We start from the raw sequence: 24,147 nt of genomic DNA, 5'->3' as shown, positions 1-24,147 counted from the left end.
AGTAGCCTACGTAAGCCAGAACACTACTGAGTGGGACGCTGAGGAGCCGACGCTCGGTCGCCTGGGATCGAAGCCACAGCACAGCGGAGCTTGGGCAGGCGCTGCCATGAGGTTCCGGGCCGAGATTGTGGACAAGGCTTCTCTGGAGCATTTCTGGGGTGAACTGGGAAGACTGTGGAAGCTAGGGGGGACCAAAGGAGGCAGAGGCCGGACTGGGGAGGACCTGAGGGCGTCAAAGGCCGGGCAGGGCAGCGCTCCGAGTGCGTGGGGCCTGGCAGGGAAGTGGGGTCTTGCCAGGCACGGCCTAGGGGAAGTTTCTGGAGCTTCACTCCCAGAGAAGAGCTGAAGGACGCAGCGTGTGGGGGGACAGCTGTAGGGGGCTGAGGCTGTTCACAAGGCGGGGAAGAAGGCCGGCGCCCGTGGAAGGTTCCAGAACTCTATTCCTGAGGAGAAGGTTGAGGAGGCCGGCGGGGGGGGGGGGCACAGCTGTAGGGGGCTGAGGCTGTTCACAAGGCGGGGAAGAAGGCCGGCGCCCGTGGAAGGTTCCAGAACTCTATTCCTGAGGAGAAGGTTGAGGAGGCCGGCGGGGGGGGGGGGGACAGCTGTAGGGGGGTGAGGCTGTTCACAAGGCGGGGAAGAAGGCCGGCGCCCGTGGAAGGTTCCAGAACTCTATTCCTGAGGAGAAGGTTGAGGAGGCCGGCGGGGGGGGGGGGCACAGCTGTAGGGGGGTGAGGCTGTTCACAAGGCGGGGAAGAAGGCCGGCGCCTGTGGAAGGTTCCGGATCTCTATTCCTGAGGAGAAGGTTGAGGAGGCCGGCGGGGGGGGGGGGGCACAGCTGTAGGGGGGTGAGGCTGTTCACAAGGCGGGGAAGAAGGCCGGTGCCTGTGGAAGGTTCCGGATCTCTATTCCTGAGGAGAAGGTTGAGGAGGCCAGCGGGGGGGGGGCACAGCTGTAGGGGGGTGAGGCTGTTCACAAGGCGGGGAAGAAGGCCGGCGCCTGTGGAAGGTTCTGGAACTCTTATGCCTGAGGATTAGGTTGAGGTGGCGGGACAACTCTGAAGTGGGTGAGATCTGGTTCCGCAAGGCGGAGATGAAGGCCGCTGCCTGTGGAAGGCTCTGTAACTCTATTCTTGAGGATGTGAAGGAGGCCGGGGGTGGGTGGGACAACTCTGGGGTGGGTGAGACCTGGTGGAGCAGTGTGAGGAGGAAGGCTGCTCCATTGAAGTTTCTGGACTTGATATCCATCACGTGATTTCTTTCTCACCACACTAATAGAATTTCCCAGTCTTCTCTTTGCGGCCCGTGTGCCAAACCTATCGTTCAGTGCTGGGCCACGCTTCCAAGCCATCCACAATGAGTGTCAGTTCTAAACAGAAATCCCTCACCTATCGGTGGAGCTACATTCCAGAGCCGTCCTACCCCCGCCATGGGTGAAGGTCCCTGAAGTAACAGCGTTTGCGTTGGATAGTTGTCCCTCACTGTATCACTGTTCACTTATTGATATTTCTTGGATTCTTACCTATCATGGGGGGGAGTGAGACCCTGGATCATAACTCCCCTAATAGGTGAGGTATCACTATTTAAGTTTTTTTTTTAATTTTGTTTTTTGTTTATTTTGTCGGGGTAATGTATAGAGGGATTACAGTTACATTCGCCAGATAGTAGGTGCATTACTTTGTACACATTGATAACCCTTCTCATGACGTGTTTTTTTTTAAACCCACAATACAGTGAAGCCACAATAAGTGAGCCATGTTATAGCAAGGCATGACTGTAGTTTCAATGTAATGGGTGTCTACTGCTCCTTATTTCCCATGTAGTGAGTAATAGTAGGAGCTTTGAGATTCCAAAGTTTGCCTCGACAATGGAATGATGGCAATGGGAAGAAAGCAGTTTCCAACATGAACATCTTGGAGCTCTGCCCAGTTATCGAGATCTGTACAATAGGGGATATCTGTACAATAGGGTAGAGGGAACAGAATAATTTCTTCTTTTACTCTGTTATAGGATGCATTAACATGTTGTGTGACCTTACCAAAGTCTGTATCCTCCACATTTGTCCGGATAAACTGAGCTTCATTCTTTTTGGGAAGCCAGAATGTGGGACAGTGAACGTGTGGTGTGAAATGAGGAAGGTGAGTAGCAACCCAAAAAGCCTCACAACTCTGCACACTGGTTCTTTGCTTCTTGAGCCCTTACAGATACCTGTTTCTTCATGCAGGAGAACTTTTTCAGCACGTTTGAAATGGAAGGCCACTCTGTAGAAAACAATGAGATACATGTACAATTAGATTTGGAAAATGTATCTGTAGCCTGGAAAACTGCTAACAGTGCTGAAGCCATGAAAATCAAGCTGTCTAATAAACATTCTAGTAGCCTCAAGATCTGTGTAAAGCTGGTGAGTAGAAGAAAGGAGGTTTCTGAAATTTCCTAAAAAGGTCTTTGGAAGAAATACAAATAGTTATGTCTGGAATGTATACCCATGTGTCTACATAAAATTAAATATTGGCATACATTGGCATATAATTAAAAACATGGTGCCAGGAGTTTAGCCTAGTGGTAGAGTGTTTGTCTAGCACGTAGGAAGACCTGAATTCAATTCCTTGGTACCACATACATAGAGAAAAGCTGGAAGTGGTGCTGTGGTTCAAGTGGTAGAACTCCAGCCTTGAGAAAATCCAATGACAGTGCTCAGGCCCTGAGCTCAAGCCCAGGACTGGCAAAAAGTGGTATGTATATTTTCTTTCTCATAGTTGTTTATTGATCTATGTTATTTTTAAATCATATGATCATAGAATATTCAAACTGCATGCTGCCTTTACAAACAGTAAAATTCCTGGCATCTAAATTTCTTTTAGTAGTAGAAAACAATTTCCCCTCTATATATCACTTTAAAAAGTACAATTTAAAAAGAAAATAATTTCTGTTTGTACTTCTGTAGTTTCTTCCTCTAGACTCATCTGCTATCCAGTCATTCTTTGGTAGCACATTTGCCTTCTGTGATCCCTTAGTTTGTCCTTTCTAGTGCACAAACCTGGTCTCTGGAGTCCTCAGTATATTACATTTGCTTTTTCCATATCTAAGATTTGTAGGACATTCCTCTCTCTGCTCAAAAGGCTGTTCCCTCATTCTACCTTCTTATGACTAACTGCATCTCTCTCTTATTTCTATGTCAACTCCTCACAGAGTTCTCTCTTACTCTCACAGTGTAGCCACCACTCCATCATTCAGCCTGGTTCCTCAAGTAGGAGCGAGTGGTGGCTCATACAAGTTTGTCTTCCCGTGTTGGACTGAAATATTCAGGACCTTTGCCTCAGAGTAGAATAGGCAGAATATCTATATGGGATGAGTGGATTCTGAGTGAATGAACTGAGAACGTTCCACCTAGTTTTGGTATATTACATCTTTTTGCCAGTCATGAAGCTTGAACTCAGGGCCTGAGCACTGTCCTTGGGCCTTCTCAAGGATAGAGCCCTACCACTTGAGCCACAGCACCACTTCAAGCTTTTTCTATGTATGTGGTACCAAGGAATCAAACTGAGGTCTTTGTGCATGCTAGGCTAGCACTCTAACACTAGGCGGCCAAACTCCCAGCCCCTTGGTATATCACATTTTTTACCTTAGCTAGCTCTTTGGCTTTGATTTATTACAATACTTGGTGTGTGCAATATTCCCCTTTTGTCCCTGTTCTGTACTTCTGTACCCTTTATCTTTTATATAAGTTGGTCTGATTTGGGGAAGGGAAGGGGAAGCGCAGAAGTGATGGGACAACAGTTGAATCAAATTCATCAGTGATATTTACTAGATACTGTATTGAAAATGAACTATAAAACTTTGGGTGGTGGGGGATGATTTGGGAGGGGAAAACTGGTACAAAATAAGGGAAGAGGTGACATTGTTCAAAAAGAAATGCTCTCATTACCTGACTTATGTGACTGTAACTCCTCCATACATCACCTTTACAAATAAAAAAGAAATATTTTAAACCTTTTTCTCCCTTTGGCAGGTATATGCATCTGGAAAGAATCTCATAGTGACAGAGTTATTCCCCATAAAGGCTATGCCTACAGACTTTTGGAATGAAATACAAGAACTCAGAGTTCCACACTCAGATGTAAGTGGTACCTACATTTATTAACTACAATAGACAGGAAGATATGACTTGTAAGGTTGTAGCCTTGCAAAATACTTCACTGAAAAGCTGGGTAGTTTCGGCAAAGAAAGTGATATTCATCTTTAAAAGATACTCTAGAAATTTTGTATTTTGTTTTTCATGGGAATCATCTTTAAACACTGTTATATAGAATTCAAATTTCAGGGACTGGAAGTTTGGCCTAGTGGTAGAGTACTTGCCTAGCATTCACGAAGACCTGACTTCAATTCCTTGGTACCACATACACAGAAAAAAGAAATACAAAAGTAGTGTTGTGACTCAAGTGGAAGAGTGCTAGCCTTGAACCTCAGGGACAGGGCCCAGACCCTGAGTTTGAACCCCAGGACTTGCCACATACAAGATGAAATACCTTTCTTTGTAAGCTGGTGTTTATTAGGACTTTGGGACTTAAGCACCAATTTGGGATTCATAGGACTTGATACCAGGATGTGTATAGTGAGCCACCGTGATGACACTTTGAGTTTAACATCCTGCTTTGAGCAACCCAGGTTAGTGCAAATAAATATGATGCTAAAGGGTCCACTACCTATTGCATATAGTTTGTTTAAGAAGAAATGAAAAGTAGAAGATATTTACACTGATTTATAAAGAGCCATCATTTTGTCTTGTGCAGATACTATATCTTTTATTTTGCTTAAGGCTGATTCTTTACAGTTACCCACACCTTCACTCATAGCCTTTTGCTGGTTAATTGGAGACAAGTGTATTAGATTTACCCTAGGATTTCTTAGACCTGGGATCCTTAGATCTTAGCCATATATATATATATATATATATATATATATATATATATATATATGCACACATGCAACCAGTAACTTGCTCAAAAGGTAGCATTTTATAAATCAGTTTTATAAACACATCTCCAAGTTAGTCGTGATAACTGCTTGTGGTATTTTGGTATTTTTGCACTAAGTGTGCAAAATGGCTCTAAATCCTGTATATTAATCTTCCTTAGAAAAATCTTTCTGCAGACTACTAGAATTATGTCCCCTGGGGCTGTGTTCACCGTCTCAGCTGAGATTCTGTAGGTCTCCTTGAATAAAAAGAATGTCTTTGGGGATGTGGTTGTATGGGTAACCACAGCAAGCATTTGTTTCATATTTTTGTGCTGTTCCTGGAGATGGAACTGAAGATTTGGGCACTGTAGCATTTGCTTAAGTATGTTTGAATAATTGTAAGTTAGTGATAACAAAATTTCTTTTCATATGCTAAAAACAATTTTAGACTGATCCAGTAGTTCAGGCCTATTATCCTAGCTACTTAGAAGTTTGAGATCTAAGGGATGCCTTTCAAAGCTAGCTGGGACAGGAAATTCTGTACAAAGTTTTTATGTCCAATTTATCACCAAGGCAGAAAGTAGGGGAGTGCCTCAAGTGGAAGAGCACCTTAAGCAAAAGAAGTTCAGGAACTACAACCAGATGCAACAACAAAACAATAACAATAACAATAACCAAAAAAAAAACCGAATCAAGCCAGCCAAAAGTCCTCTATTATGAAAATTGTAAACTAGAACTTTAGAATTCTTAACCATGCACTGTCACTTCTGGCGTATATTAATATTTTATGTTATTGTAAGGTTAATGTACAAAGGGTTACAATTGCATAAGGTAATGAGTACATTTCTTGTTGAACATTGTTTCCCTTCTTACTATTTTAGGTTAGCATTTATTTGCCTGCTTTGGAGATTGTGAAGAAATTTCTGAAAAAATTGAAACCTGTCAGCAATCACTTCGTAAGTTACCACATCTTTAGATGAAAACAAACACTGAGGTCTAGCTTGCATGGCTTACTTCTCCTGGGAGGCAGCTTTGATGTCAATAAAAGTTGTTGTAATTCCATGCTCCCTGGTAGTGCTCAGTTCCTCCCTGGATCCATCCACATAAAGACCTAGACTGGTGTTGAGATCAAGCTGTTTTATAGTAGCTGGAAAAAACCTGTTCTAGTGTGTTTCAACCCTTATTAATTTATTAATTGGACAAATTTGTTCTATTTATACTTAATCCATGTTTTTACTAGTAGTACATTCAGAATATGTTAAATAGTACTAGTGGGTATTTACCCTTAAATTTTGAACAGAATTTTTCTTTTCCTTCCTTCCTCCCTCCTTTCCTCCTTCTCTTCCTTTATTTTTCAAACCCTCCCTTCTTCCTCTCCCTTCCTTTCTTCTTTCCCCCCCACCTGCCTTGATTGCTTCCTTCTCTCCCTCCGTGTGTGTGTGTGTGTGTTTGTGTGTGTGTGTGTGTGTGTTCATCTGTCTGTCTCTCTGTCTATCTGTCTCTCTTTCCTCCTTCCTCCCTCCCTCCCTCCCTCTCTCTCTCTCTCTCTCTCTCTCTCTCTCTCTCCCTCCCTCCCTCCCTCCCTCCCTCCCTCCCTCCCTCTCTCTCTCTCTCTCTCTCTCTCTCTCTCTCTCTCTCTCTCTCTCTCTCTCTCTCTTCTTTTTTGGTGAAGATGACCGAGGAGAAATTTGGCTGTATTTTTGATATTGGATTTAATAATGAACAATACCCATGCATAATTTACCCATTTAATATAGAATATTTAAAAAGTTATTATTAACTTTAGAATCATACCTTCTTGGGCTAGAAATGTGGTTTAGTTGTCCAGTGCTTGCCTAGTATGCATAAAGCCCTGGGTTCAATTCTTTGGTACCACATAAACAAAAATAAAATTAGAATCACATCTTTCTTAGAAATATTTGACAAATTTCAAGTAGATTTTTAGAGCTTCCCTCATGTTCTATTAATGTTTACCTGATGCATTTTATGTCTATGCTACTTGGTACACAAAAACTCATTTTTCCATCTTTGGAAATTTCTGTTTTCATCAGGTATCTTTTTTCATATATTTTTATTGTAATTAATAGAAGGGTTACATTATATTCACCAGATAGAAGGTGCATTACTTCACATACATTGATACCCTTTCTCATGTCTTGGTCCCCATTTCCCTGCCCCCACCCCTGCCCCTCATCTTCTTTTCCTCCCTTCCCTATCCGACTTCAAATAACCAAAAACGCATATATCCCATATATCAGATAACAAGGTGAAATACCATAAAAATATGAGATAACCAAGGGACAGCAAAAGAAATGAGAGATAACATAGTACATTAAGGACAACAATCATTCATTATAAGGCTTTTGTTTTTATATCCTTGAGGTCCTTTCATTTAGTGTCATACTATATGGCCTTATGTATCAAGGTTTTGCTCTATTGCAGATCTCTGCTAGTAGAGCCCAAGGTTTCTATTCATTATGACAAATGAGGGAAACCATTGAGCCTAAGTTCCTTTGAGGCTGGCTTACTTCACTTAATATGATTTTTCCTAAGTCTTTCCATTTCCTAACAAATGGGGCGATGTCGTTTTTTCTAACAACAGCATACAATTCCATTGTGTACAAATACCACAACTTGTTGATCTACTCATCAACTGAGGGACATTTGGTTGGTTCCATATCTTTGGTAGGGTGAATAATGCTGCAATGAACATTGTTGTGCTAGTGGATTTAGTATGCCCTAGATTCTGGACGGTTGGGTAAATGCCAAGTAGTGGAATTGCTGGGTCATAGGGGAGTTCTTTGTTTAGCTTTTTGAGGCACTGCCATACTGCTTTCCATAGTGGTTGAATGAGTTTGCACTCCCACCAACAGTGTAGTAGTGATCCCTCCTGGCCACATCCCCTCCAGCATCTGTTATTATTCATTTTCCTGATCCTGGCCATTCTAACTGGAGTGAGGTGGAATCTTGAGAGTTATTTTGATTTGCATTCTTTTATGACCAGAGATGTTGAGCATTTCTTCATGCGTCTGTAGGCCATTTTTGTTTCTTCTTCAGAGAAGACTCTCTTTAAGTCTTTGGCCCATTTTTTTAAGGGATGGTTGTTACTTTGGAGATTAGTTTTGGAGTGATTCAATTTTTTGAGTTGTTGATATATTTTAGATATGAGGCCTTTGTCTGTTGTTTGGTTGGTGAAGATCTTCTCCCACTCTGTAGGCTTCCTAATTAATTTACGAGCTATGTCCTTTGCCATACAACAGCTCCGCAGTTTAATGCAGTCCCACTTATCCAGCCTTTCTCTTATTTGTTGTGATTCTTGGTCCTTATTAAGAAAGTTTCAATCTGTGCCAAGGAGGCCTAGTGTATCTCCTATTCCTTCTTGTAAAGATTTCAGTGTGTCAGCTTTTACTTCCAGGTCTTTGATCCATTTGGAGTTAATTCTAGTGCATGGTTACAAAGAAGGATCCCACTTTACTTTTCTGCAGGTGCTTAACCAGTTCTGCCAGCACCACTTGTTGAAGAGGCTGTCTTTCTTCCATTCTAGTTTTTTGGCTCCATTGTCAAAGATTAGGTGGCCATAGGTCTGTGGTTTAATATCTGGGTCCTCAGTTCTATTCCATTGGTCTTCAGGCCTGTTCTTGTGCCAGTACCAAGCTGTTTTGATAATTATAGCCCTTTAATGGAGTCTAAAGTTGGAACTGAAATTCCTCCAGCGCTGTTCTTTCTGCTAAGAAGTGCTTTTGCTATACAAGGTCTTTTATTATTCCATTTGTAATTTTGAATTGCCTCTTCTATTTCTTTAAAGATTGCCATTGGGATGTTGATGGGTATTGCATTGAATTTGTAGATAGCCCTTGGCAAGATTGTCATTTTCACAATGTTGATTCTTCCAATCCAGGAGCATGGGAGGTTTTTCCATTTCCTCAGTTCTGCTTTAATTTCCCTTTTAAGGGTTTTAAAGTTTTCATCAAAAAGGTCCTTTACATTCTTGGTTAAGCTAATTCCTAGGTACTTTATTTTCTTTGAGGCTATTGTGAAAGGAGATGCTTTCCTCATTATTGCCTCATTCCTCTCACTGTTGGCGTAAAGGAAGGCAGTTGATTTTTTGAGGGTTAATTTTATAGCCTGCTACCCTTCCAAAGTTTTGAATCAGCTCAAGGAGCTTGGGAGTAGAGTCTATAGGATTCTTTAAATACAGAATCATGTCATCTGCAAAGAGGGAAAGTTTTACTTCCTCTTTCCCTACTTGGATCCCCTTTATGCTTGCTTCTTGCCTTATTGCACTGGCGCTAGGAATTCTAATACTATGTTAAAGAGGAGTGGAGAGAGTGGGCATCCTTGTCTCATTCCTGATTTTAGAGGGACTGGCTTTAGATTTTCACCATTAAGTGTAATACTAGCAGTGGGTTTGGCATACACAGCCTTTATTATATTGAGGACTGTTCCATGGATTCCTAGTTTCTCCAGAGCTTTTAATATAAAGGGGTGTTGGATCTTGTCAAATGCCTTTTCCGCATCTATTGAGACAATCATGTGATTATTGTCTTTGCTCCTGTTGATGTGTTGAATTATATTAATTGATTTGCGTATGTTCAACCAGCTTTGCCTCCCTGTGATGAATCCTGTTTGATCATAGTGTATAATTTTTTTGATGCGTTGTTGTAGACGGTTGGCCAGTATTTTGTTGAGAAGTTTTGCATCGATGTTCATCAAAGAAATAGGTCTATAGTTCTCTTTTTTTGATGAATGTCTGTCTGGTTTGGGATGAGGGTTATACTGGCTTCATAGAATGATTTTGGTAAAGAACCTTCATTTTCAATTTCGTTGAAGAGTTTGAGGAGTATTGCTGTGAGCTCTGATTTGAAGACCTTATAGAATTCAGCTGTGAATCCATCTGGCCCTGGCCTTTTTTAGGTGGAAGTTCTCTTATTGTCATTTCTATTTCAGAGCTTGAAATAGGCCTGTTGAGTTGGGTTAGTTCTTCTTGGTTCAGGGTGGGTATGTCAATATTGGCTAGGAATTCATCCATTTCTTCTAGATTCTCAAATTTGTTGCCGTAAAGGTTTGAGAAGTATTCCCTCATGATATTCTGGATCTTGGTAATTTCTGTCGTGATATTACCATTTTTGTCTGTGATTTTGTTTATTTCAGTATGCGCTCTTCTTTTTTGGTAAGATTTGCTAAGGGTTTTTCAATTTTGTTAATTCTTTCAAAGAACCAATTCCTTTTTTTGTTGATTCTTTCTATAGTTTTTTTGGATTCCAAATCATTTAATTCTGCTTTGATTTTAATAATTTGCTTTTTTCTACTGGGATAAGGGTTGGTTTGTTGCTCTTTTTCCAGGAGCTTTAGGTGAGACATTAACTTGTTGGTTTGTGATTTTTCCAACTTGTTGTTGTAGGCACTCAGCGCTATAAATTTTCCTCTGAGTACTGCCTTTGCTGTGTCCCAAAGTAGTTGGTATTTTGTGTGTTCCTTATTGTTAAGTTTCATAAACTGTTGGATTTCTGTTTTGATCTCTTCGATGACCCATTGGTGATTCAACAATGTGTTGTTCAGTCTCCATGAGTTACAGGGTTTTCGGTGGTGGAGATGTGTGTTCAGTTCCAATTTGATGCCTTTGTGGTCTGAGAGCGTGCAGGGAATAAGTTCAGTGTTTCTGAATCTGTCTAGATTTGTTTTATGGCCTAAGATGTGGTCTATTTTGGAAAATGTTCCATGTGCTGCTGAGAAAAAACGTACATTGTGCTTTTGCTGGGTGGAATATTCTAGAGATGTCTGTTAGATCTAGTTGGTCTATATAGTTGTTCAGTTCTAAGGTTTCTCTGTTGAGTTTTTGCCTTGTTGATCTGTCCATAGGTGAGAGTGGTGTGTTAAAGTCACCAACAATCACGGTGTTTCGATCTATGTATGGTTTCAGTGTAAGTAAAGTTTGCTTGATGAAGTTCGGGGCTCCGGGATTGTGTGTGTAAATATTTAGGATCATTATGTCTTCCTGGAGGAAAGATCCCTTTAGTAGTATGTAGTAACCATCTTTGTCTTTTCTTACTAATTTTATTTTGAAGTCTATTTTATCTGCTATGAGGATGGCAACTCCAGCCTGTTTATGGGGGCCGTTAGCTTGATAGAGTTTATTCCAACCTCTCACTTTCAAAAGATGATTGTTTTTTTGTGTAAGATATGTCTCTTGAAGACAGCAGAACGATGGCTCTTGCTTTCCGATCCAACAAGACAGTCTATGCCGTTTAATTGGAGAGTTAAATCTGTTGATATTGAGAGTTAGGATTGGGGGATATTTATTAGTTCCTACCATTTTTAAAAGCTTTTATTAGGGCTGTGTCTTGACAGTTTTGTTGTCCTTAGATGGTATGCTGTTTAGGTGCCATTTCTTTCCCTATATTGCATTTATTTTGGTTTTCTATGTATAGAACATCTTTGAGAATTCTCTGTTGTGTTGGTTTTGTTGCTACATATTGTTGCAGCTTTTCCCTGGAAAGGATTGTTTTTATTGTTCCCTCAGTTATGAATGAGAGCTTAGCTGGATACAGTATTCTTGGTTGGTAGTTATTTGACTTCAGGGCTTGACGTATATGCTTCTAGTCACTTCTTGCTTGCATGGTCTCTGCTGAGAAATCTGGTGTTATTCTTATTGGTTTGCCTTTATAGGTTATTGATCCCTTTTCCCTGGCTGCCTTTAGGATCCTTTCTTTGGTTTCTATTGATCCAGTTCAGATTAGGATGTGGCGGTAGGATGTTCTTTTCTGGTCAGGTCTGTTTGGGGTTCTAAAAGCTTCTTGTATCTGGATGGGCCTGCCCTTCTGGATATTTGGGAAATTCTCTGAGATGATTCCCTGAAGTATATTTCCAATACCATTGACTTCTTTCTCAAGACCCTCCTCAATATCAATTAGCCTTAAATTAGGCTTTCTAATTGTATCTTGGACCTCCTGAAGCACTCTCTCATATTTTCTAGATTTGGATTTTCTCATTTTCTGTTCTTTCTCTATAATAACTAAATTATCTTCAGCCCGGGAAATTCTCTCCTCTGCATTGTCTAACCTGCTATCAAAGCTATCTACTTTTTTTTTCATCTCCCTTGCTTCTAATTGCTCATTTTTGATGCCTTGCATCTCTTCTTTTAAATCATGTATGGATTTCTTTAGCTCCTTGATTTCCATTTGAGTGGTTAGGTCAGTAGCTTTATTTTCTTTGGACATTTGCTGGAGTTTGGTCACCTTTTTATTTGTGGATTCTATGAATTCATCCATCTTTCTTTGAAAAACCTTTATTATAGTCTCCTTTATGGCTTCTTCTTTTTCACTTAACACCTTGTTCATCATTTCCTCTTGTTTAGCTATGGCTTCCTCCCTTATCTCTTTCTTTATATTTTCACATTTTTCATTAGTGATGTTTATCAATTGCATTTGTATAGCACTTGGAAGACTCTCCTCTAGGTTTGCCAGTGACTGTTCCATTGTCTGTTTATATTGGGTGGGGGATGTTATTCCTTGATTTGACATTTTTCTTGAGTTTCTTGTTCTGCCCATTTGAAAATGGGAGCAAGATTAATACTAAACACAATTATAGTTTTTCAGATATAACCAACCTAGACCTCTGTAGCTGGCAGACACTAGATGTTCACAGTTTTTGATTGGTGTTATCACTCTTTCTTTTTGTGCACTTGCAGACCAGTCTTATACAACCACTGATAAGCGATTTATACCCAAAACAATAAGCCTCTCAATCCAATCCCTGTTGTCTTTAAGTCCCTGTGAGCCTAGAGAATAATTAAACACCTAGATATGCAGTATTGCTCAACAGCCATCAAGTGTAGGTCCATGCATTATAAGGGTTTAAAAACGAACAGAGGACCAGAGGTAGAAAAATAGAATGAGAGAGTTCAGGGTTGATACAAGAGGATTAACGTAGGAGTGTAAGATTATTATAGTAATGAAGAAAAGGTATAGTGTAAGGATAACTGACCTAAGTTGGTAAGTAGGTAGCGTACTTGAGTACAAAGTTTGGAAAGTATTAGAATAAAACTTATGTGTTGCTGCCCGACTAGTTCTCAGCCCAACTAGTGGCCTCACAGTGGGCCATGGGATGGATCTGCGAGCTTCATCCTGAGTGCACTGGGCAGATGTTTTCCTGTGCTGCTTCCTGGGGCGGCCCCCAGCCAAGGGTCTGGGGTTTGAGAGTTTCCAGGGGCTCTCAGCAGGACCAGCAGGAGACTGCTCTGTTCCCAGGGGCGGGGCCCAGCTGAGGAAGTGGTCTCCAAGGGCGGAGCCTTGCCTTTCTGATTCTCAGAAGGGGAGCTTGGCTGCTGGTCGGCCCTTCAGATCCCTGCTGTGTTTCCACTGCTTTGTCAGAGAGTCTGTGACAGTGGGGGGGCCCTTGGTGCTGTCTTGCTCAAGATTCCCAGCTGGAGGATGCCCTGCTCAAGATTGGAGGGGGACAGATGCTGGCTCCTATTTTCCCACACACCCCACCTGCTGTTGTAAAGCAGTGCCGTCCACTCTCCAGATCCAGTGGCCTGGGAGAGGAACCTGTTGGGTGGGTGGGAGCTGGGACAGCTCTGCCTCCCCTGGTGGGGTGCTGAGTCTTAGTGTAGCCCGCCTGTCAGTCTCCAGTCAGAGGGCTGGGAGTTGAGCCTGTTGGGCAGGTGGGAGTTGGGACAGTCCCGCCTCCCTTGGTGGGGTGCTGGGTCTTAGCACCGCCTGCCTGTCAGTCTCCAGTCAGTGGCCTGGGGGAGGGGGCTGTTGAGGGAAAGGACATGATTCTAATTCCTTGCCCCCATGCTGCTGCCAGTCTTTCTCGGGCGGGGTGGAGGGGTCTGAGTTAAGTTCTATTGCTTGGCAGCAGCTCTGCTTTCCTGATGTGTTTGGGGACGCGCTGTATTACTCACGCCTCTGCGTTCAGTCTGTGGGTGTTCCACGGTGGTGGGGAGTCTTTCACTCCCCTCGGGTCTCCTCTGCCACCTGTGTTCCGTGTCTGGGTTCTGCTGCTTGCTGTTCTGGTTCCGTGTCTGGGTTCCTCTGCATCTGTGGCTTGCTGGCCTGGTCCTATGCTGGTTTCTGCGGGTCGGGGCTGGCCGGCCTGGTGCCCTCTGCCGCTGGCGGCTCAGAGCCGGTGGCATGGGGTCGGGGAGGGGTCCTCGCGTTCGGAATTCTTTGAGAAAGTTGGATGTGAGCTTTATCTGGATTTCTTTTCTGGTTTGAGTCCTTCTCTGTTGCTTTTTGAGTTTGTTGTTGTGGATTTCTTAAGGTAGTTGGCTCGTGGGACTCCCTGGTTCTCTCTTTTTGTGAGAGAGAGCTAGGCAGCGTCCCTATTGTCTGGGCGCCATCTTCCTTCTCTGGAGTGTTTTGTTTTCAAAGGGTATTTAAATAATCTAGTTCTTAGAGGCGTAGAAATTATTTATATGTTATGTTTCCTTACTTAAATAAGTAAGTACTGAATTTGGGCTTGTTCACAGAAAGCTTTTCCCTTATAACTTAACCTTCAGAAGTCTCATTTGAATCTAGAATCAACTATCCATGAAGCAATGTACACTATCCAGACATTAGGCTTTGATCACAACTGTGATGTTGTTCCTGATGTCAAACTGCCTCCTCATTTTTGTGGAAGATGATGCCCATTGCTTTTTCCATGTTTGTCTTTTATATTTTAAGTATGTTTTAAAATTCTTAATTTGTAGATTATTGAAGCAAACCGATATGGAGAATTGAACCTGAAAGTAAAAAGTGAGCCACTAGATGCCAACATTAATTTTAAGAATCTTGTAAATCCTCCATTAGGTAAGTTTGCTTGTGGTTTATATTTTGCTTCTGCTAAATTAACTGTTTCAGGAAACAAATACATTGAAATTGTCTCTGAAACAGGAGAAGGTACTGAGCTTAGACTGTCTGTCCCTGTGGCATATTAATACAGGTAGTTCAAGGATCTAAACAGGGCTTCTTCCTCCTCTTCTAGAATTCAATTTATGTAAAAATGACCCCCCAGAACTTCTGTTTCAGTAGTTATTGTTCTGCTCTGAAAGATTTCAATTTCTTACACAAAATGGATTCAGAAGGAGAGATACATTTCTTGTATTTCCCTTCTTTAGTCATTTTAATACCTATGAAGTTAGATTAGCTTGTATAAATGGAGAAACAAATACAATTGATGATATTTCTCTCCTCTTTCAACGTTATAAAGGAGTATGGGTTCAGTTCAGTCAGCAGGGAGAGAGAAGCAATTAAACCACTTGAGGTATATTAAGCTCAGATTGGGGAGAGTCATGTACTGAAGCAGGGAAGGTGGCAAAATTCATAATGGAAAGACTTGGAAAAGTTAAGTTCAGTGAAGTATGTCACGTCCAGAAAGACGAAGGATCCACTCTTACACTAACTCATAAATAAAATGTCATATGGTTTCCAAGTGTGTACTGATACACTGACTGAAAAGGAGATCTCAAATACTATAGTGTAAATACTTCAAAATCCATAATGGATATTCTGTAAAATAAAAGAACAGGAAGACGTTAATGGAAACAAGTGAGGTCAAGTGGAAAGGGGTAGAGTAATGAATAAGACACAAGGGGAATAATGTAGAAAAGAATCAAATATATGTCCTACACAATTAAGAAGAGGGAAAGAAGGGAAGAGTAAGGGAGGGATGAGTGAGTATGTTGAAAGGGATGACATTGATCAACATATATTCATAAACTATTTTTTCCAGTCCTGGTGCATGACCTCGGGGCCTTGGCAATTTCCCTGGGCTTTCTCATGGATAGTGCTCTTCCACTTGAGCCACTGCACTTCTGCCTTTTTCTGTCTATATGGTACTGAGGAATTGAAGCCTGGGCTTCATGAATGCTAGGCAAGGATTGTACCACTAGGCCACTATGCCAGGCTCCTGACTCATAAACTGTTTTTGTTGTTGTGGTTGTGGTTGTTTTGCCAGTCCTGGGCTTCAGCTCAGGGCCTGAGTACTGTCCTTGGACTTTCTGAAGGCTAGAGTTGTACCACTTGAGCCTCAGGACCACTTCAGCTTTTATCTATGTATGTGGTACCGAGGAATCGAACCTGGGTCTTCATGCATGCTAGGCAAGCACTCCACTACTAGGCCAAACTCCCGGCTCATAAACTGTTTTTTAAAATGGCAACTCCTTTATACAACAACTTAATTATAAGTTTTTCATATATTTTTATTGTAATTAATATAAGGGTTACATTATATAAACCAGATAGAAGGTGCATTACCCTTGCACCCTGATACCCTTTCTCATGTCATGGTCCCCATTTCCCTCCCCCCCCACCGCTCATGTTGTTTTTCCCCCTCCCCTATCCAATTTCAAATAACCCATCATGCATATATACAATATATCAGATAGAGTGAGGACTCAATATTTGTGTACCCAATACTATGGACATGGTATTGGAAATATAAACACAACTACATAGACATAAAAAAGTAGAGAGACAGCCAACCAACTGGGAAAAGATATTCACCAACAATACATCTGACAAATGCTTAATATCTAGTATCTACAGGGAACTCAAGAAACTAATCCCCCGAAAACCCAATAAACCATTCACTAAATGGGTAAGGGAACTAAAGAGAGACCTATCAGAAGAAGAGATTAAAATGGCAGAAAAACATATGAGAAAATGTTCATCATCTATGGTCATAAAGGAAATGCAAATAAAAACAACCCCTAAGATACCACCTTACCCCAACAAGAATGGCCAAGATTTTGAACTCAGACAATGACAGTTGCTGGCGGGGATGTGGAGAAAAAGGAACCCTACTACACTGCTGGTGGGAATGTAGACTAGTTCAGCCACTCTGGAACGCAGTGTGGAGGTTCCTTAAAGAACTGAAAATAGACCTTCCCTATGATCCCGCCATACCACTTCTGGGCATCTATCCTGAACAGCATGACCCAGGATATTATAAAGACACCTGCTCAGCTATGTTCATCTCTGCACTATTCACAATAGCCAGGCGATGGAAACAATCCAGATGCCCTACTGCAGATGAATGGATACAGAAAATGTGGTATATATACACAATGGAATTCTACATAGCCAACAGACAAGATAAAATAATGGCATTCGTAGGGAAGTGAATGAATCTAGAGCGAATCATGTTTAGTGAGACAAGTCAAGACCTAAGGAACAAAAGGCGCATGGTATCCTTAATATGTGGCTATTAAATCCAAAGAGTACAAGAGCGAGGACTCAATAACTGCATACCCAAAGCTATGGACATGGTAATGGAAATACAAACATAACTATATAGATATAAAAACCTATGACTCTATAGACATAATGTTTTATTTCATAAATTGATATGTTTTATGACATACAAACCCTTAGCCTAATTTTGATTAAGTTCTAAATACTAAGTCTCAGAGATTGTAATTAGAGATTCCCTCATTGAACACTTCTTTGTTAAACTTGTCATTTAAAATATGATGTAAACATAAGCCATATAATGAATGATTGTTGTTCTTAAAAAATTCAAAAAAAATTTATGGCTCTATAGACTTAGTGTTTTATTACACACATTAATATGTATCTATGACTTACAAACCCTCAGCCTAATTTTAATTATGTTCTAAAATCTAAGTGCCAGTAATTTTATATAGAGTTTCCCTTCTTGAATTCTTGTTTGTTAAACACGTCATTTGAAATATGATGTAAAAATCAATGTTAATAAATTCTTTAATAAAAAAATCTAAAAAATATTTAAAAAATCATCAGTGTTGAAAAAACCGTTGTTTGATACTTCTGTTTTCCTTGATAAATCTCATTACTGGGGAGAAATCATGCATTAGCCATATGAAAGTTAGCTTTTAAACCAATAAGGCTTGCCCAATGCATTTTTCTTTGACCTAGAGGAAACATTGTGGCCCATTTCAACTCTCAGTAATTGATGATTCATTGAAAATTATCATACCATTTTAATTACCTAGGATATAATAAATGTGTTTAATGTGCAAAATTTCTAAGGCTGTTGAATGTGTGTGATAAATCATTTATTTAGCTAAACATGTATTGCTTATCTGATGTTCCTGTTACATCCAAAGAGATGCTTCAAATCTTTCATATCATTTATCTTTAGAAAATGGCTCTGACAGAGACCCAGGAGAGATGGCTGTGTTGCACATGGATATCAAGCAGGTTCTCCACTTAATTACAGGAATTCGAGGGAATCCTACCACAGCTATTGTCCGTGAGTTTGTTTCTGTCAATTCTTTCATAGCTGTACCAGACACATTAGTTGTCATTAGTTGAATGTTCCTTTCAGTCTCTTACATGTGCAAAATAAGCTGTTAAATGCACTCTACCTTTCTTGAGCTTCCTGGATTTTTAAGTTTTCTGTATTTAGAAGTGCCTAGACATGGTGGTACAGAAACAGTCTTGGGGCATGGGATAAGGAAATGAGAGCCCATAGTCACCCCTGGTTGTCAGGTGATCCTCCTCCTCTTAACCGTGGTATAGGCTCTTCTGCAGAGATTCTGCGTCCTTACAATCAAGCAGACAGTATTGCTTAGGTCTGAGCTTCTACTCTTGTGTCCTTTTCTTTTCATTGTCCTTATGAATTGAGCTCCCTGCCAGAGTTTCTTTGAGTTTGATTGATAATGAGTGTATCTGGAGTCTAGTATGGTTCCTCATTCTGAGAGCAAGACCTGCCATTGCATCTCCATCTACTGACTTCTCTTGAGCAGGACATCTTTTCAGGAGCTTTCCAATAAATGTTCTTTTCTCATTTTCCTGAAGACCAGAAGGAAACTAGCCTGGATTTGAATGTTCTCTGTATGTGACTGTCCCTGCACTGACTTCTTAACCATTAGTAAGCCAAGGTGAGGAGGAGGATGATGTGAAATTGCATCTCAGTTATTTAGTTATTTAGTAAACCGTGGAGTAGAAGGAGAATCTTATTGTCTCTGTGAACTACCAGTCTTTGTATAAGAGACACAAGGAGGAAGCACAGAAGGGAACAGAGAGGAAAGACCATGGAAGTGCCATGGTGTCAGGACTTGGGCAGTGTTAGATGTGCATGTGGCTGTGTGCAAGGTTTCATGTGAGCTCTGCTCTTCTCTGTACACTTCCATGTTGCACCAGTGGACAGCTGCTATTAGCTGCTATTTGAGGAAATGTGGTTTTCTAGGGAGCCTTATTTCTGGATTTCCTATAGGGCTTCAGCAGTTCACTCATCTGACATTCTTTCTCCTGGAAGCTGGCAGTTCTCTTTTCTGTGACATCTTCAGTTACTATGACAAAAACACACATCTGTCACAGAATGCATCTAGGCTGATGGGTGGGGGTTCAAGTATGTTTGTTGCAATGGGCCTATAAGCTAGTGTGTTTTTTTTTCTTCACAGATATTGTAAGCAACAGCACTGCTCATTTTGAATTTCTTCATGAAAACTTTACACTCAAGTATGTAATCCCAGCCTTACGATAGATCCATGTCACAAGATCCTAGAGGCAGTCATCTGTGTGATGGCAGGAAGGCAGTGCCCTGATGTGTTCTTCATCTTACGTTGACCTCACAGCCCTAAAGCACTTTGCTCTATGCTTCTTTCTCCCTTAGAGTATTTTCTTAAAAATTAAACTAATGAAAATTGTTATCAAATTATTTAAATTTATTTCAGATTACTCAGGCCTGAGTTTTGTATTGTGGCATTTCCATTTAATGCATTAAAAAGAAAAGCTAGGCTAGAACTTTAAATACCTTACATTCCTTTGTTCAAGCTGCACTTTTAATTGGTATTAACATGCTGAAGTCCAATTTGTTACTTATGTTATATGGAAAGTGTTGAAAATGTGAGTTCCTTTTGACATAATCCTCTTGCAAAAATATTATATTCAGATATTTTAGGTCCTAAGTATGAGTTAACAGTGAATTGAGTAGGTGATCTCTGTGGTTTAACATATTTCATACTATATAAAATTATTATACAACAGAAATATACTGTTATGACACTATGTAGATAAATTAATATGGTATATGAAATTCGATTTATATGAAATCCCAAAGACCAGTGTGATAGACACCAAACATTTAGCTTGACTATTTCTGTATTTTTCAATCTATGTTCACCTGTTTATTTCTTAATTAATTTTATAATTTATCAGTTGTACAATAAATCATATTTAAATGACCATGAAATAAAAATTTATTATTTGAATATGTCATTTGAATATTTATTGTTACAGCATACACAACTTGTAGTATTAGTTTCTTGAACTAACATTTGCCTTTATTAATCCTATTTATGACTAGTAATTATGTCTTCATGTGAAAGAAACACAGTGGAGGTTTGGTGTTTACTGTTGACACCATACACAATGTATCCATTGGTTATAGCTTTTAGTCCCTAAGGATTGTGACACTATACTTTCATTCTGAATTCTGTTGTTGGATAGGAAATGTCTCTGACCACACCCTGTACCAAAGGAGAGATCCCCATTATAATTTTGCAATGATGTGGTTATGTTTGCTTAGGTACATGGGGAGCTTTTTAATCATGTTATGCCTGTGTCATTGAACTTGATTCTCCCTCTAGGTTAGAGATTTCAAGAAAGCAATAAGTCAAACACAGTGGCGATTTCTTGAAGGGTCATAGGAGGCTTTCGTGGCCATGAACTCCATAAATATTATTTATCATGTCAAGCTTTCTCTAGGTCTATAGAAGAGATTTATAGTTTCTGACCTTTATTCTACTGAAACATCATTCGATGTCTGTCTTGAGGAAACTTTTCTCATAATTGATACCAATCTCAAGCATCTCCATTTCTTGGATGTGGATATATATATAAGCAAGGGAGCAGCCTTATCAGCTGGATCAGAGAAAGATGTGTTCTTAACATGAGGAGCTCCAAACACCACAATCTTCTTCTTGAAGCATCAGTCACATACAGATTTGATATGTCCCTAACATGAAAGCTGCATGGAATTGTGTGAGAACCTCTGTGCACCAGGTATCCACAGCAGTCAGTCTTGCATTTTACCCTGCCCCCCACCCCACCCCCGCCACATGTTTTTATATGTTACATTTTCCTTTTTATTCATTTGCAATTATTCAATTTATTTCAAATCTTCCACTTTGACTCATGAGTTTTTCATAAATACAAAATTTTATTTGAAAATGTTTTTAGATATTTCCATATATATTTCTGTTTCTTTCCTTTTCCTTTTTGTCTTTTCTTGTGTTGGTACTAGAGCTTGAACTCAGGCCTAGGAACTGTTCCTTAGCTTTTTTCTGCTAATGGATAGTATCCTACCATTTTAGCCATATCTCCACTTTCAGCTTTTTTTTGCCATCCTGGGCTTGAGCTCAGGGCCTGAGCACTGTCCTTGGGCTTTCTCAAGGCTAGAGCTCTACCACTGGAGCCACAGCACCACACCTGTTTTTTTGTAATCTATGTATGTGATACCAAGGAATCAAACCCTGGTACTCATGAATGCTAGGCAAGCACTGTACCACCGGGCCAAACTCCTGGTCCCCACACTTTCAGCTTTTTCCTGTTAACTGGCTTGAAGAATCTCATGGAGCCAGGTGTGGTGGCACACGCCTGTAATCCTATTTACCCCTGAGGCTGAGATCTGAGGATCAAGGTTCAAAGCCAGCTCGGGCACAAAAGGACCTGAAACTCTTCTCTCCCATTAACCTCTAGAAACCAGGAAGTGTGACTTGGCTCAAGGGTAGGGCTACTTAGAACATGTCTTAAAATAAATAAGAAGCTAGGAACCCCAAGCATACAACTGTAATTGCAACTTCAGGAGGCTGAGTCTGAAGTTTCCAGTTCTAAACAAGCCTAGAAAGACAAAATCTACAGTTAATCAGTTATCTTCAGTTAATCAGTAAAAAAGTAGAACTTGAGTTGTGGCTGCAGTGGTAGAATATAACTGTGAGTGACAAAGCTAAGGTAGAGCTTGAGGCCCAGGAGTTTGAACCCCAGTACCAATACTATATCACCACCACCACCATCATTATCATCATCCACATAATGAGGAATACGAAAAATGGTAAAAATGTAAATACCAAAAGGGATGGCAAACTTTAATAAGATCACATGAAGAATTAAAGACCAAAATTGTGATGCAGTAACTAGTAGAAAATCAAGACTGATAAACTCATTTGTGCATAGTGTTACCAGAATGTAATTCCAATACTCAGAAGGGTGAGGTAGACAAATTGGGAGTTCTAGGCTACCCTGAACTATATAGTGAGTTCTAAAACAGTCTAAGGTATGCAAGCAAACCCTTGTATTTAAACAACCCAGAAAAAAATCAAAATATTAAACTTGGCAATTATGAGTTAAACATCAGAAATGAAATCTCAATAATCTTAAGTGGACATGAATTCAGCCAAGTTAAACGAGACCTAATCAGCAATACCCACCAAATGAACTGGTAAATGTTTATATAATATCCCATCTCATAACTGTACAGAAAACAATCCATATAGGTGCACATTGAGTATCAATGAAGAAAGACCAGACCTTATTTTGTGTCTTAAAATAAGTCATTTAAGGAATAGAAATAACTCAATATATGTTTCAAATCATAAAACAGAAATAGCCAAGGGCCAGTGGTCATGCATATAATCCTACCTGCTCAGGAGACAGAGTTGATGATGATGGTTTGAATCCAGTGCTGAAAAAAATATATATATGCCCATATGTATATACATATACAGTATATGAATGTATACAATGGAATTTTACTCATCTATCAGGAAGAATGGCATTGGACCTTGAACACATTATATTTAGTGAAGTAATTCATGCTTAAAGAGGTAAATGGTGCGCATTTGCTCTCATATATGGAAATTGGATCTGAATTAAAAATATTTAGGAAAAAACATTCATAGCCATAATCATTTACACACAAGCATATTTACTAAAGTACAGTTGAGGATTTCAGTAGGGTAATTTCTTCAAATAATTCACTTACATTTAAACAAAATGTATATCACAAAGTTGAAGCACATATTGAACTAGATGTGATGGGTAATGGAGGAGATGGCAGAAAAATGGAGAGAAGAAGGTAGAACTAATGTAGTCATAATATTTGATGCAAATATGTGAAAATAGATCCAGGTAACCTGAATTTATAGATTTTGTTGGGAGAGATTAGGCAGAACAAAGAATGTGGAAACATTGTTCAAGGTGCCTTATATTCATAAACTGACATGTTGAATTGAAGACCCTTAGTACAAACATTTAAAAATAACACAAATTCATATAATCAAAAAAGAGAACTACAAGATTTAAAGGTAATTCAATGTTTAAAAAATAGGAAATCAATTTACCTTCATTGTGTTGCCTTATATTACGTAAAACTCATGATCTTCTATTTTATATTTAACAAACCATCTACATTATTATTATTATCTTCATTGTATAAATCAAGCTAAAACAAGATTCATAGATTCTATTTGCAAAATACTTTGAAACTAATTCTAGGGTGAGGATTTAACTTTGTGGTAGAGACCCTGCCTTGCATGCAGGCACGAGGCTTTGATGTTCAACTCATAGTAGGAAAGGAAAGAAAAGGAATGGAAAGGAGGGGAGGGAAGGGACAGAGAGGAAAAGGGAGGAAGGGAAGGGAATAAGAAAAGGGAAGGGAAAGGAAGGGAAGAAAAGTTATGTACATTAAAATAGATCTTTTGCATTGGCAGTGGGGTTTGAAATCAGGGCTTGAGCACTAATCATTAGCTTTCTCCAGTCAAAGCTAGTAGACCCACAGCTCCACTTCTACCTTTTTGCTGGTTACTTGGTGAGAATATTTTATTGACTTTTCTGCCAGGGCTGGTTTTGAAGTGTGATCCTCAGATGTTAACCTCTTGAGTAGGGGGGATGATTGGAGTGAGGCACCAGTAATGGATAGAAATATATGGTCTTTTTGCAATCAAATTGAATATTACTTTTGATTACACTTTCAATTTTAAAAACTTTGAACCGAATATTTATGCTAGCAAAAAGTGTATCAGATATATTCATGTGGAATGAAAGAGAAATTATCATTTAACATCGAAGTTGTATATGACTTCCTTTTTTAACAAGTAGTAATAATGATCCAAATTTACTAACATTCACAAGAAATTTTCAAAACTTTTAATAAGATGGTCCACTGTCTAGCAACCAATAGAATCAGTCAGGAAAGGTGTTCTCTGGATAGACATGTTTAAATGTTA

General features: G+C 39.9%; 1 protein-coding gene across 1 annotated transcript; it reads left to right on the top strand.

Annotated features, from left to right (window-relative positions):
- Positions 1-19,817, top strand: LOC150040788 (checkpoint protein HUS1-like). Its single transcript, XM_090326236.1, has 8 exons — positions 1-158; positions 2,007-2,134; positions 2,221-2,397; positions 4,006-4,113; positions 5,834-5,908; positions 14,647-14,746; positions 18,060-18,170; positions 19,324-19,817. The coding sequence occupies exons 1-8, from the start codon at positions 107-109 to the stop codon at positions 19,404-19,406; spliced, it is 834 nt and encodes a 277-aa protein (XP_090182362.1). The 5' UTR covers positions 1-106; the 3' UTR covers positions 19,407-19,817.
- The last annotated feature ends 4,330 nt before the right edge of the window (positions 19,818-24,147 follow it).

The sequence above is a fragment of the Megascapheus bottae genome, chromosome X (genome assembly GCF_031878675.1).
Source record: "Megascapheus bottae isolate mThoBot1 chromosome X, mThoBot2.hap1, whole genome shotgun sequence".
NCBI lineage: Eukaryota > Metazoa > Chordata > Mammalia > Rodentia > Geomyidae > Megascapheus > Megascapheus bottae.
Note: the sequence above shows the minus strand (reverse complement) of the source record. Positions and strands in the feature narration are given on the sequence as shown.

What these genes read in the sequence shown, in the direction of transcription:
- LOC150040788 (XM_090326236.1), top strand. Translation starts at nt 107, where the DNA reads ATGAGGTTCCGGGCCGAGATTGTGGACAAGGCTTCTCTGGAGCATTTC. An exon ending in TGTGGTGTGAAATGAGGAAG is followed by an intron (nt 2,135 to 2,220) that starts GTGAGTAGCAAC and finishes TTCTTCATGCAG; the next exon opens with GAGAACTTTTTCAGCACGTT. An exon ending in AACCTGTCAGCAATCACTTC is followed by an intron (nt 5,909 to 14,646) that starts GTAAGTTACCAC and finishes CTTAATTTGTAG; the next exon opens with ATTATTGAAGCAAACCGATA.